Source organism: Phyllostomus hastatus, unplaced genomic scaffold (assembly GCF_019186645.2).
Source record: "Phyllostomus hastatus isolate PE091 unplaced genomic scaffold, TTU_PhHast_1.1 phas_contig_210, whole genome shotgun sequence".
NCBI lineage: Eukaryota > Metazoa > Chordata > Mammalia > Chiroptera > Phyllostomidae > Phyllostomus > Phyllostomus hastatus.
The window spans coordinates 17,027,332-17,041,873 of record NW_025333737.1 but is presented as its reverse complement, the minus strand read 5'-3'; the positions used below and the strand labels follow the sequence as shown (position 1 = coordinate 17,041,873).

Below are 14,542 nucleotides of genomic sequence, written 5' to 3'. Positions count from 1 at the left end.
TCAGGTTTAACTGTAAAATTGGAGTAATATAGGGTTGTTGTGAGAATTGAGCTAGTTTATATAAAGCCCTAATTTCAAATTGGCTTAGTCAGTTCTCCTTAGGTAAAGGTTTCTCACTCCCCCCTCCCCTTCAGAAAAAAATTTCTCTATTATCATTCACATCTAAAAACTAATACTTCAAAACACAGATTTGTATGAATCTGTAGTATGAATCACAGTAATGAACGATAGTCAGAAAAGCTTATCTTAACTGGGAGGAAAAGAGAGAGAAAGAAGTCTTCCTTAGCACTTAATTTTTCTCATAAATGTTTCTGGAAAGCATGAGGATGTGAAAAACTAACCATGCCAATCCTAATGATTCAGGCATTGAAGAGAAATTTCATGGGTCATAAATACTATTATATCATCACTTAATATTTCAGAAGTAGAATGAATAATAATCTTGACCAGCATAGACAGAAGCAGAGAGGAAAAAAGACACAGTAACTATGCCGAAATTGGAAGAGTGGGTACCCTGACATAAAAGTGAAGGTTTCCCCACATTCACAATTTAGCACACACTTCCAAGAAGGTTCACAGACCAGAGAGAAGATATCTTTTATCAATAAACACTACCCTAGCTCAGCTGGACTTAAAGCCCTAGAATGGCGCTATTAATGTAATAGCCAGTATACAGATGTGACTATCAAGCACTTGCCATGTAACCAGTGTAAATTCAGATGTGCTCTAAGTACAGAATATACATTTCAAAGACTTAGTTAAAAAAAAAAAAAAAGAAAGCAAAACAACTCTTTAAATCTTTTGCACATTTAATTATATGTAGAAATGGCATTTTAAATATACTAGGTTAAATTATTAAAATGTTGCTTTTTAAAGTAGCTACTAAAAGATTTAAAATTATATGTGACTCACGTTGCATTTCTATTGGACAGTACTACCTTAGAACACAAACAGGGGAAATAAGTCCTTAGAAAACATAATAGTGATACATCTTAACTTTCCTATTAAGTTCAGATTTCCAGAAGTATTCAGAAACCCAACCAAGTAACATCAAAAAGCTTTATTATTAAATAGTTAATACCTGTTCAGGGGGGAGTTAAATCTTATTGTGCTTATATTTAAATAAAATGTTAGAGATAAAGAACAGTGGAGAAGTTACAGGTATGGTAAAAGATAAACATAGCTTTATGGATGAAATCTAAGAATAATCTTTCACGTATTGCCTTAAAAAAAAAAAAACAAAATCAATCTTGACCAACCTCTTTACTGAAGCTCTCAAAGTATTGTTAATTATAAGTGTCAAGACTCTGATGTAGCCCTGGCTGGCAGAGCTCAGTGGATTGAGCACAGGCTGCGAACCAGGCATCGCAGGTTCGATTCCCAGTCAGGGCACATGCCTGAGTTGCAGGCCACGGTCCCCAGCAACCGCACATTGATGTTTCTCTCTCTCTCCCTTTCCTCCCTCTCTACAAATAAATAAATAAAATCTTAAAAAAAAAAAGACTCTGATGTAAGTAACAGCATCCGAAAGAACTTTCTGCAATGACAGAAATATTCTACATCTACACTATCCAATACAGGAGCACTTGAAATATGGCTTGGGCAGGTAAGAAACTGAATTTCATTTTAATTTTACTTTTTCAATTATGTAATTGAAATTTCAATAGCCACAGTGGCTGGTGGCTACTACACTGAACTGTATAGTTTTGAAACTTTTTAAAAGAAAAAAAAAAATTCAATTTCCTTATTCTGCCCTAATATTCTAGTTACAATTAATTCCAAACAAGTACTTAGGGATATACTCCTGTCCTTCCTGTGAAATTCTTCACTTGCTTCACCCCACAAGACCAAATATATCTTTGTGGAGCACGTTCTTTGCTAATACCTAACCCCTTAATTCCAGGACCCAAAATAAGGGCTTAGAACACACAGAACCAGACACTGGATCCTATCACATTTGTTATACATTCAGCAAGAATTTACTTATTCTATCCTGTGTGCACGTGTGTGCATATCCTATATTACCATTTAAAATTGAGGTTAAAGATAAATATCTTACATAAAGTAAACATCTCCAAGTAAACTTATCAACTAAGCAATATATTTTTTCCATAGAAATTAATTAGCCAGTCAAGATGAAGGCACAGGTAAACACAGCTCGCCTCCTTGCACAACCACAGCAAACATTACAACTAGACTACAAAACAAGTATCACCCAGAATGTCAGAAAATCGAGCTGTATGGAAGTACAACATCCAAGGAATTAAAAAAGTCACATTCATCCAGATGCATAGGAGGTGCGGAGACATGTAGAGGCACACAATAGGTGGTTCCACAAACGTGCAGTGAATAAAAATCGGGAGGGATACCTCAGGAGCAAGAGATCCCAGCCTCACACCAAACCACCCAGCCCAGGGTTCCAACGCCAGGACTTTAAGTCCCCATAACTTCTGGCTATAAAAACCAGTGGGGGTTAGGGTGGGAGAAGACACCAGGACCCTCAGGCCTCTCCTCTTAAAGGGCTCACAATGAACTTAGGACTTACGAGACTCACTCCCTCTGGGCTTCAGCACCAGGGTAGCAGCTGGAAGGTCACCAGTGGCATAGGAGAAGAAAATGAAGCATATGGCATCAGGGCAAGTGCCGGGGGACAGCTTTCTCCCGGATAAAACTCCAAAGGCCAGGCAGTGGTATCATCCCCTTTCTGAGCCCTCCCCCTACACAAAAGCCACAGAGCAGTGACACTGTATTGGAGACTCCATCAACCTGGTTCATACAGGTTGCCCTGACACTTACCTAAGGCTCTGCCCCATCCAACTTACCAGTGCTCTTTTCTACAAGAGCCCACACTATTAAGATAGGGAGTCAAAGCAGCTCTACATGATACATAGAAACAAACACAGGGAGGCTGCCAAAATGCAGACAAAAAAAAAAACATGGCCCAAATGAAAGAACGGAACAGAACTCCAAAATAAGAATTAAACAAAATGGAGATAAGAAATCTATCAGATGAAGAGTTCAAAACACTGCATATAAGGATGTTCAAGGAACTCATTGGGTACTTCAACAGTGTAAGAAAGACCCAGGCAGAAACAAAGGTTATGCTAGGTGAAATAATGAAAAATTTACAGGAAAACAACGTTGGATTGGATGAATCCAAGAACCAAATGAATGATTTGGAATACAAAGAAAAAAAATATTCAATCAGAACAGCAAGAAGAAAAAGAGAATCCAAAAAAATGAGGATAGGCTAAGGGGCCTCTGGGACAACTTCAAATGTACCAACACTGGAATCAAAGGGGTACTAAAAGGAGAAAAGAAAGAATAAGAAATTGGAAATCTATTTGAAAAAATAGAGAAAGACAAAGAAAACACTCCTAATTTTCTGAAGGAAATAGACACACAAGTCCAGGAAGCACTGAGAGTCCCAAACAAGTCGGACCCAAAGAGGACCACACCAAGACACATCATAATTAAAATGCCAAAGGTTAAAGATAAAGAGAAAATCTTAAAAGCAGCAAGAGAAAAGCAGAGAGTTGCCTTACAAAGGAGTTCCCATAAGGCTGTCAGCTGATTTCTCAAAAGAAACTTTGCAGGCTAGAAGGGATTAGCAAGAAGCATTCAGAGTGATGAAAAGCAAGGACCTACAACCTACATTACTCTATCCAGCAACACTATCATTTAGAATGAAGGGCAATCACTTCTTAGCCTTCTGGCTAAAATAAAGTGTGGAACTGAAGGGCAGATAAAGTGCTTCCCGGAAAAGGCCAAGCTAAAGGAATTCAACATAACCAAACCATTATCACAAGAAATGTTAAAGGAACTTATTTAAGAAAAACAAGATCAAAACTATGAACATTAAAAAGGCAACAAATTCACAACTATGAACAATTGAATCTAAAAGACAAACTAAGCAAAGGAGCAAAACAGAAACAGAATCATTGATATGGACACCACATGGATGAGTATCAGTTGTGGGAGGAGGGAGAGAATGAGGGAAAAGGTGCAGGGATTAAGAAGTCAAATTGGTAGGCACAGAATAGGCACACAATAGGGATGTTAGGAACAGTATAGGAAATAGAGTAGACAAAGAATGTATAAGCATGACCCATGGACATAAACTAAGTAAGAGGGGGGCAATTCCTGCAGAGAATTGAGGGTACCAGGTAGAAAGGGGCAAAGGGGGAAAATCTGGGACAACTGTAATAACATAATCAATAAAATATATTTTAAAAAATACAAAAAGAAATTAATTATATGGCTACATCTTTAATTGAGGAAATGGGATAAAATTAAAGTATATATTAAAATCAAATGTGTTCCCTATTAACTTATTATATTCCTGTACTATCTCACTGCCACTTAGCAGGTCTTTGTCAATACATACTGTAAAATATTGGACTGTCTTAAAAAAATGTTCTAATACCTTTCTATCTTGTATAACTTCCTAGAAGCATTTATTCAACACTTACTAAACATACAAATTTAACTGTTAATTCAGCTAAATTGCTATAATAGATTTAATTAAATATGACAAATAAACTAAACAAAGTTCTTTTCAAAATAATCTTATTCAAATGTGCTAAAACATCACAAGTTTGTAACATCTTTTTCTAAGGGACTATCTAAAACCTGCAGTAGCCCTGGCTGGTGTGGCTCAGTGGACTGAGTGCCAGGCTGAGAACCAAAGGGTCACCGGTTGATTCCCAGTCAGGGCACATGCCTGGGTTGTGGGCCAGGTCCCCTGTAGGGGATGTGCAGAGGCAACCACACATTGATGTTTCTCTTCTTTCTCCCTTGCCCTCTCTCTAAAAATAAATAAATAAAATCTACAAAAACAACAACAACCTTGCAGGAAGCCACTGGTACTTATTACAGTCTATTTACCTGTGGTTTCACTAGCAAACATAATGACTACAGTATAGGAAAACACCTAAACTGTTCAAGAAAAACAAAAAACAAGAACTGGTCATTCTTTTAACAAAATATCTAAAGATCAGTAACTCTTTTAAATATCTTGTTAAGTTTGTTCCAGTGTTTAATTGCCCTAATATTGAGGGTTTCTTTACAGATAACCAGGCTATACCCCTAGATTTAATTGTTGGCACTCTGTCAGTCTCTGAAAACTATTACAGCTAACCAGACAATTAACTACACAGAAACCCAGATTATTATTAGAAGATGAAAGTCAATATTTAAGGGGAAAAAATAGAAAGAAGAAAATAATATTCCTGATCTTTTCTCCTTTGTTCAAATAATCCAGCTTCACAGTACAAATTTTCCTCAACTGTGTTAATTCTTTTTAAGAATGTTTATACAATTGGTCAGTAAACAAAAATAGTAGATATGATGCTCCTTAATGGTTTAGCTCATAATGGCCTAAAAATGCATTAATTTACAATCCAGTCTTGATCCAAACCTTCTGATTATCATTCCATTGAATTCAATGGAAAAGTAAGTAGTCCCAAATCATAACTAAAAAAACTTGAGAGACTTGGCTGCTTGATTTTTTTCTACTTGCTTTTCTAAAGGGAGGGGAGGTGCCAGGTAAAGTTTCTTGGAAAAACAGATTTCAGGCCCAGCATTTATCTTTTGGATAAAGTCAGTTTTGTACAGTAATGCTTTAGGAATAACTCAAAAGAGCATATACTATTTCTAGTACCACCCTACTAAGAAAACACAATTTCAATTTAACTCCCCCTTTAAATGGGTCAGCCCATGGGAAAACACTTGTGCTCAATTACATGGTTAAATAAGCAGAATCTATTGGATCAACGGAACTCTCCAATATAAAAAGTTGTATTTTCTATTATTAACAGCCTATTAAGAGTTTCTCTCATAAAAAAAGAAAAAATAAAGACACCTTCAGTATCTTACATGGGTGAGTGAATACATTCACTTACCTCTACTTATTTGTGAAGCCTATATAGATAGTGAAGGGTAAGGGGGAGGACAAAGAGAATGGTAGAAGTCACAGCAGGAGACAAGAAATGGCCCCAAAACCTGGGGAGCTAGCAAGCAAAGGCAAAAATGGTAACTGACTTACTAGATAAAACTAAGGGGAGAAAGCCAAGATGTAAAGTGAATCACACCACAGAATCCCAGAAAGGTTCAGAAGTTGAAGACACTACAGTATCTCTGAAAGTGGATATATAGTAACTAAAAACAAAAGGAAAGTTCACATAAGTAAGTTAGACTTCTCAATCCACTTCTCCATCCTGTAGGCATCCTAAAGAGCCTATAGACTTCCCCAGGCTCTTTACATTGTTCCAGATCAGTGGAAAACTTACAGGTGCTCACTCTCTGCAATGGATGAAACAGGGGAACTCAAGCACCCAGAGATGTTGAATGGACCTGAGGTGGATTTATTTAAAAACAAATAAAGTGAAAATTTAAATATTACACAAGTAACCCCCAATGTAAGTATACAGGTACAGTACCCTTTTCCTAATAGGCTCCCTAAACACTGACAACAAAGTCTATCCACTCTAGTCAGGACACTGAAGGACTCCTCTGGGAAAGCCAATTAATTTAAAGTGGTGGGAATGAAGGGACACAGAATGTCGGGTAATAGGCCCCCAATAAAAATGGCCAGGTCTCCAACCAATTACACTACTAAAGCCTGCAACTTCATGGCTACTCAATACATTGTACTTCCAATCAGTATTTTACTGCCCAGTACTCTTAAGAGTAGAAAGGAGGTAATTCAAACATTTGGGATCCAAAAATATTACTTCTCATGTACCCCCTTCTCAGGAAACTACTGGTGGATTGCCACCACCAAAACTCTAAAACAAATACAGGAAATATAAGATCTAGGAAATAAGTAATTGAACACAGACAAGACAAGGTAATTTCTAAGATGACTACTGTGAAACAGATCTACAGAACTAGTCCAAATCAGAACTGAAGAATGAAGGGCTCAAATACGGATATTAACAGGAGAGAGAAAGGGAAAAAAGAAACCAGTAGATTACACAAACTCCTTACAGGTAAGGAGACAATACTTATACTTCTGGGTAGATTGGCTAGGGGTGAATTATCTATCAATAGGTACATATATCAGGAGTCAGCAAACTTCATCTCTAAAGAGCCAGAGAATAAATATTTTAGGCTAAATATTGTAGGCTTTGTGTGTCACCTGTCTTTGTCACAACTATAACTATACAACTTTTCTGCAGTGTGAAGGAAGGCATAAAATAAACTATAAATGAGTGAACATGTCTGTGTTACAATATAATTATTTACAAAAAATGGCAGGCTACATTTGCCCTGTGGAGTGGTAATTTATCAACCCCTAACATTGATAATTAAGTGAAAAAAGAGATAATCATTAAAATTGGGGAAAACAAAAAGTTGCACAAGAAATGGAATGGAATCCTAATACACTGTATGGCTCAGCTATAAATAATATATAACCATAATAATATAAACAGTAAGTATTGTTTTTACCAAATCTTATAGTAACTATATTAGCAAGACAAGGAAAGAAGGAAGGGAAAAGAGTGTATACAAGTATGCCAATGACCAAGTGGTGGGTATAAGGGGTATTAGAAATAAAACTGTCAATAGAAAGTCAATAGATTAATCCTGAATAAATAAAAAAACTGAAAACTCAAGAATAAGTATGCTATTTGCTTGTAAAATTTTTTAAAGATTTTACTTATTTATTTGCCCTGGCTGGCGTAGCTCAGTGGATTGAGCACAGGCTGGGAACCAAAGTGTCCCAGGTTCAATTCCCAGCCAGGGTACATGCCTGGGTTGCAGGCCATAACCCCCAGCAACCGCACATTGATGTTTTTCTCTCTCTCTCTATCTCCCTCCCTTCCCTCTCTAAAAATAAATAAGTAAAATCTTTTTTATTTTTTTAAGTAAAATCTTTTTTATTTTTTTAAGTAAAATCTTTTTTATTTTTTTAAGATTTTATTTATTTATTTTTGGAGAGGGAAGGGAGGGAGATAGAGAGCGAGAGAGAAAAACATCAATAGTGCGGTTGCTGGGGGTTATGGCCTGCAACCCAGGCATGTACCCTGGCTGGGAATCGAACCTGCGACACTTTGGTTCTCAAGCCCTCGCTCAGTCTACTGAGCTACGCCAGCCAGGGCTGCTTTTAAATTTTTTAAACACATAAAGTAAAATAAAGTTAGAAGAATTAAAAGGGATTGCCCCTGAGAAACATCTAATAGTCAGGGCTCAGGACTACAGCTTTTCATTTTAAATCTTGTTAATCTGCTTTATTTTTTAAAATTATATAAATGTATACAGTGAGCATTGCTAATTGCCTACCTGGTATCTATTTCCTCTTCTAATTTCCACTTACCTAATATCCAGTCTCCATTTCTTCTTACTAACCAAAAGTCTTATTTTGTTCAGAGGGGCAATGTCCCACATAAAAAAAAAATGTTGTTTTTTTTAACATAGCCAATGATATGTCAGCTAAATTTTTTAGAAAAAAATCTACTTTCTGATCCCAGGGTCAACTCCCTTCTTGCTCCTTTCTTTCCTTCCTCTTCCAGCCTGAAATCCACCATGAGTGAAGCCTAGAGGTACTACAACATCCACTGGGACCATGAGAATGAAAGTCAAAGGCTAAAGATGACAGATCAGAAAACTCCAGGGAACCCAAGTCTTTGATGACATTATTGAAAAGATACGCCACCAGTATTGAACTATCTACCTCCAGACTCCTTGCTATTGAGAAAAATCAATTCCTACATAAGCCAGGCAGTTTGGTTTTCTGTCATTTGCAACTGAACGCATTCCAAACTTATATAGTAATTTTGTTGACAATAAAGGTTTATTTTGATAGTTAAAAAAGAAAAACATGAAAGAGCCTTGATTTGTCCAGGCTTATCTGCTCATCCATTCTACTAAAAGTAGAAACGGAAGTATGAAAAAACTCTACACGCACATGAAAAAAGATGTGCACATATGACATAAAAGATGGCATCTCAATGATTACAATAACCACCAAATGTTTACTTCCTATCTTCACATCTTTGAGCAAAAACTAATAAATTTCCTTCATTATTCTCTTCCTCCACATCCCATCTTATCACAGTTTCATCTCTCTTGAAGCCTCACTATTTCAACAACTATTTGAAACCAAATCTTCTAACAAATTGCGACTTGTATTATGTAAATTACACAATTATAATAATCTAAAGCTTTTAATTGCAGGGGAAAAGAAGGTACCTTAGTCTTTTGCCTCCATGTAAAACCTATTGTACAAATTAATGTCATAAACTTTCTTAATTCAAAGTTCGAGGAAATTATTAATACTGCCAAGAGTAAACATGTCTTACAGAGAAAAACACAAACTTAAATTACTTTAAAGCAAAATGGGAGGTTTGGAAATGTAAAAGGTTAACTCAACCCAAAACATAACTACGGATCACTGTCTTTAACAAGTATTAATGTTACTTAACAGAATACCATGAATATACATTTCCACTAAAACTAAAAAAAATAACAAATGCATAAGCTTCTGCTTTCATCAGACATTTTTTTCTATCATTCCAGAATAAAACTTAGCCCAGTGTATTGACACACAGCCTATTCACACTGCAAAACAATTCTTAAAATGTGTAAAAGAAAGGGTGAAGTGGTCAAAGAAAATTGAATACTTATAGTACTTTGCCATAATTAACCTTCTAAATATGTCTGTTAATATATTAGCTTGTGTTAGTTCACATTTTATGTAAAGCCATAAAAATTGACAAACGTAAAGAAGTATCAAGGGAGAGTTTAAATAAGATAGCCTACCTTTTATTTATAGGTTTTTCATCTTTCTCATAAGGCTTTACAAACCACTTGCCAATACGTACAAAGTTCCGGTTCATTAAACACCGTTCCAAGAGATTGTGAACTGCTTTGAAAAGCAGAGTACGGCATTCATAAGAAAGTCCATTCTCCCAAACCCCATCTTCCTCTTCTGCAAGAGAAATGAAAAGAAACAAAAAGTAAAGCAGTGGTGCTATATCTACTCAGAGCCAAGTAAAAAGTTTTCCAGTTTAATCTAAATACATAAGCCCTACTTCCCCTCAGTATACTGAGATATAATCACTTCCATATATCTGGAGACATTAAAATACCAGGTTTCAAAATTACCCTGCAAGGAATAAAAGGCCTAAGTGCCATTTAGTCTATTAAATTACCTGAAAATGATCTTCCCACCGTATGAAAAGGTAATGCTATATTGCAAATATAATGATTTGGTTTCTGTATCAATGAAAAGGACATGTGCATAACCTGGGAAATAGTAAACATACTCTGTATCTAAGAGGCCAATTTCTAAGCTGGCTCACTTGTTAGTTACTTTGTCCTAATTCCTCCAGTCAGTCACCCAGTGTGCCAAAAAAACTAGCCTGTTAATAATTACACTCAAAACATTTTACGCCCATCAGCATTCTAATACATGACCCAACTATAAAAATAACTGAAGAATAAAAAGGAAGCTTTTGGCTCAGAGCCTAACAAGCAGTGCATTATCAGCCACCTTAGGTCTCATTTCAACCATATGATTCCTATGATTCAGTACAGGATCCTCTACTTGAGGGATAAATTTAAAGCTTTTAACATTTAAATTTTAAATGGCACTTCTGATATAAAGTTATAGCTATCTTTACTAACTCTATAGCCTCAATTTTGCTGGCTAATTTTGCTCACAAATATGCTTGTGAGCAAAACCACTCCAAATTAACTTACACATACTACTTCAGCATTTTAACTTTTGTCATGTTTTATAAACTTACTTTAAATACAATTTACCACCCTTCTCTTAGGCTATATACCTATTTATCATTATTATTATTATTGATTTTTAGAAAAGTTGCTTATGTGCCCCAACTAAAGATCAAATCCACAACCTTGGCATATGACACTCTAATCAACTGAGCTACCCAGCCAGGGCTGGCCTATATACCTTTATAAACATTTTATAAATATTGGTCACCTTCTTTCAATTCAACACTAATTCAACACTAGAAATGTATACACTATACACACAGGAAAAAAAAAACATGCTTTTGAATAAAAGCAGAGACATGTATTAAAAATGATATATGATTTATATTCAAAACTTGCACAAATGGGCAGAATAAACATTAACTAAAGGGTACGACTGAACTTTAAACTGCAACAGAAATTTGTGCCACTACACAGTTTAATGTTGAATTTATGTTGTTCTTTAAAATGTTTCCTAAATTATAGTCAAGTAACTCTAATCAACTAATTGTCTCATCTTAAAAGCTTTAAGAAAAATGAGATAAGCTTTAGAAAATGACAATACTTGAGTTAGAATAGTTTTTAAATCATTAACATTTGGCATTAATATTAAATAGAAAAAGTTCTTCATATTCTATTATATTACAGACATCTTTATATACTTCTATTTAAAGCCTTAACAAGTTTCACTTTATTAAAGAAAACAGTAAGCTAGGAGAAAAGGGAAGTGGCACATAGTGACATTGCTTTAATTATTTAAAGGTCTGGATCACAAGCATATTTGTGAGTTGCTAAGAGAAAAAATAAAAGGATTTCCAGTAAAGATGGAGGCGTAGGTAGACACGCTTTGCACCTCCTCACACAACTGCAGAAAGAATTACAATTAAATCTCAAAACAAGTAACACCAAGAACTGTAAGAAAATCAAACCGTATGGAAGTCTGACAACCAAGGATTTAAAGCAGCCACAATCATCCAGACTGGTAGGAGGAGCAGAAAATCAGAGACTGGGCAGAGAGGCGAGGAGACTCAGTGTGGCACGGAAAGGTGTAGGCGGTGGAATGGGCACAGGCAGTCCCCACATTCTCGTATGATGGATAAAAATCAGGAGGAATCCCTTGGGAGCAAGTGATCCTAGCCCCAGGCCAGCCTGTGCAGCCCAAGATTCCAGCACCGGGAAGATAAATCCGCATAACTTCTAGCTATAAAAACCAGTGTGGGATGGGGCAGTGAACGAAACTGTGAGATTTTCAGGAAACTTCACTTAAAAGCCCACACAGTCTAAAAATGCACGCAAACCTACCCACTCTGGGATTCAACACCAGGGCAACAGCTAGAAGGGCGCCACTCACATACAGGGAGTGGGTGAAGTGCCTGAAAACAGGGCACGCGCTAGGCAAATCCCCAAAGGTCAGGCAGCTGCGCCATCCCCTCTAGGAGCTCTCCCCACTATGCAGAGCCACAAAGTGTGAAGCAGGTTACCCTACCCTGGCCATTACCTAAAACTCTGCCCCACACAAGTTACAGGTGCCTTTACAGGGAGTCAAAGCAGCTCTAATACACAGAAAAGAAAAGGAAAAAAAAACCAAAAACACACAGGGAGGCTGCCAAATTGAGGAGACAAAGAAATATGGCCCAAATGAAAGAACACAACAGAACTACAGAAAAAGAACTAAATGAAACAGAGGTAAGCAATCTATCAGAAGCAGAGTTCAAAACACTGGTGATCAAGATGCTCAAAGAGCTCACTGGGTACGGCAACAACATAAAGGAAGAAATGAAGGGTTACACTAAGTGAAATAAAGAAAAATCTACAGGGAACCAATAGTGAAATGAAGGAAGGAAGCTGGGATTCAGATCAACGATTTGGAGCATAGGAATAAATATTCAACCAGAACAGAAAGAAGAAACAAGAGTTCAAAAAAAATAAGAACAATACAAGAAGACCCTGAGACATCTCCAAACGTAGCAACACCCAAATCATAGGGATGCCAGAAGGAGAAAAGAAAGATCAAGAAATTGAAAACTTATCTGAAAAAACAGAGAGAGAAGACTTCCATATTTGGCAAAGAAAATAGACACACAAGTCCAGGAAGCACAGAGTCCCGAACAAGTTGAACCCAAAGAGGACCACACCAAGACATACCATAATTAAAATGCTAAAGGTTAAAGATAAAGACAGAATCTTAAAAGCAGCAAGAGAAAAGCAGAGTTACCTACAAAGGATTTCTCATAAGTCCATCAGCTGATTTCTCAAAAGAAGCTTTGCAGGTTAGAAGGCACTGGCAAGAAATATTCAAAGTGATGAAACACAAGGACCTACAATCAAGATTATTCTATCTAGTCAAGTTATCATTTAGAATGGGAGGGCAGATAAAGTGCTTTCCATACAAGATAAAGCTAAAGGAGTTCATCATCACCAAGCTATTACTATATGAAATGGTAAAGGGACTTATTTAAGAGAAAGAAGATCAAAACTATGAACATTAAAAAGGCAACAAATTTACAACTATGAACAAATGAATCTAAAAGACAAACTAAGCAAAGGAGAACAGAAACAGAATTCATTGATATGGAGATCACATGGAGGGTTATCAGCAGGGAGGGGGAAGGGGACGAATGGAGGAAAAGGTGCAGGGATTAAAAAGTATAATTCATAGGTACAAAATAGGATGATGTTAAGAATAGTATAGGAAATGGAGAAGCCAAAGAACCTACATGCATGACCCATGAACATGAACTAAGTAAGGGAGGGGGTGGCTGGAGGAAAGTTGGCTACCAGGCAGAGAGGGGCAAGAGGGGAAAAACTGGGACATCTGTAATAACAACCAATAAAATATACTTTAAAAAATGAATCTTTCTCAATCTGCTTTCAGCTTAATCAGGTTCTATAATTTCAAAATTAAATAGCTACATTAAGAGTTTTACCTTGCCCTGGCTGGCATGGCCCAGATGGCTAAAGCATCATCCCATAACCAAAAGGTTGTGGGTTCGATCCCCAGTCAGGGCACACACCTAGGTTGTGGGTTGATACCCGGTATCTATATGATCACTGGTCTGGGTGTGTATGGGAGGCAACCAATTGATGCTACTCTCTCACATGAATGTTTCTCCCTCTCCTTTCCTCTCTCTCTAAAAGCAATGAAAAAATGTCCTCAGGTTAGGATAAAAGAAAGCGCTTTACATCAAATTACGTGACTTGTGACTAAAAATACACATGTTCTTAATTTCAAGAGGATTATGCTGGACATATCTCCCAACTCTTCACTTCTTTATAATCAATTCAGTATACTTTATTTATGTTGCTTTTTACCTCAAAAATCCTGACCTTTTATGCAGAACAATGGTTGTAACATTTGTCCCACACAAGTAGCCTTTACCAAAATCTTTTTTCTAACTACTTCCAGGTTTTGAAGCCTCAAAGATCCAAGACACAGTTACCATTATGAATCAACATCATACAGTCACTATAAATTTCATCAGAAAATTACTCACTTAAAACCTTAGACTGAATTTGCCTTCTTCCCCAAAAGAGTAAATAAAAAATCTTTGGCATAGTAAAGGCTCAATAACTTATATAAATTTTCACATAAAACTCTGAATTTTTTTAGTTTTATTCATTTAAAAAAATCCATTTCAGTTAAGTCTGTATGTAGTTAAATGATTTAAGAATAGTACACTTTAATCATTTTACATTATATCCTCAAATGCCCACAATTCTCATTAACACTAAATGAGGGTTATACATAAACAAAAACAGACGGCCTGTCAGGGTTTTCTAAGGCCAACAAATCTCTGAAGTACATCTTCACCTATGT

At 36.4% G+C, this 14,542-nt stretch overlaps 1 protein-coding gene across 1 annotated transcript in view; it reads right to left on the bottom strand.

Annotated features, from left to right (window-relative positions):
* The window catches only part of MED13 (mediator complex subunit 13), a 99,673-nt gene that overhangs the window by 76,691 nt on the left and 8,440 nt on the right, over nt 1-14,542 (bottom strand). Inside the window, exon 3 of the mRNA XM_045837381.1 lies at nt 9,766-9,934. Coding sequence (XP_045693337.1) covers nt 9,766-9,934 — 169 coding nt within the window. The remainder of the gene's footprint in view (nt 1-9,765; nt 9,935-14,542) is intronic.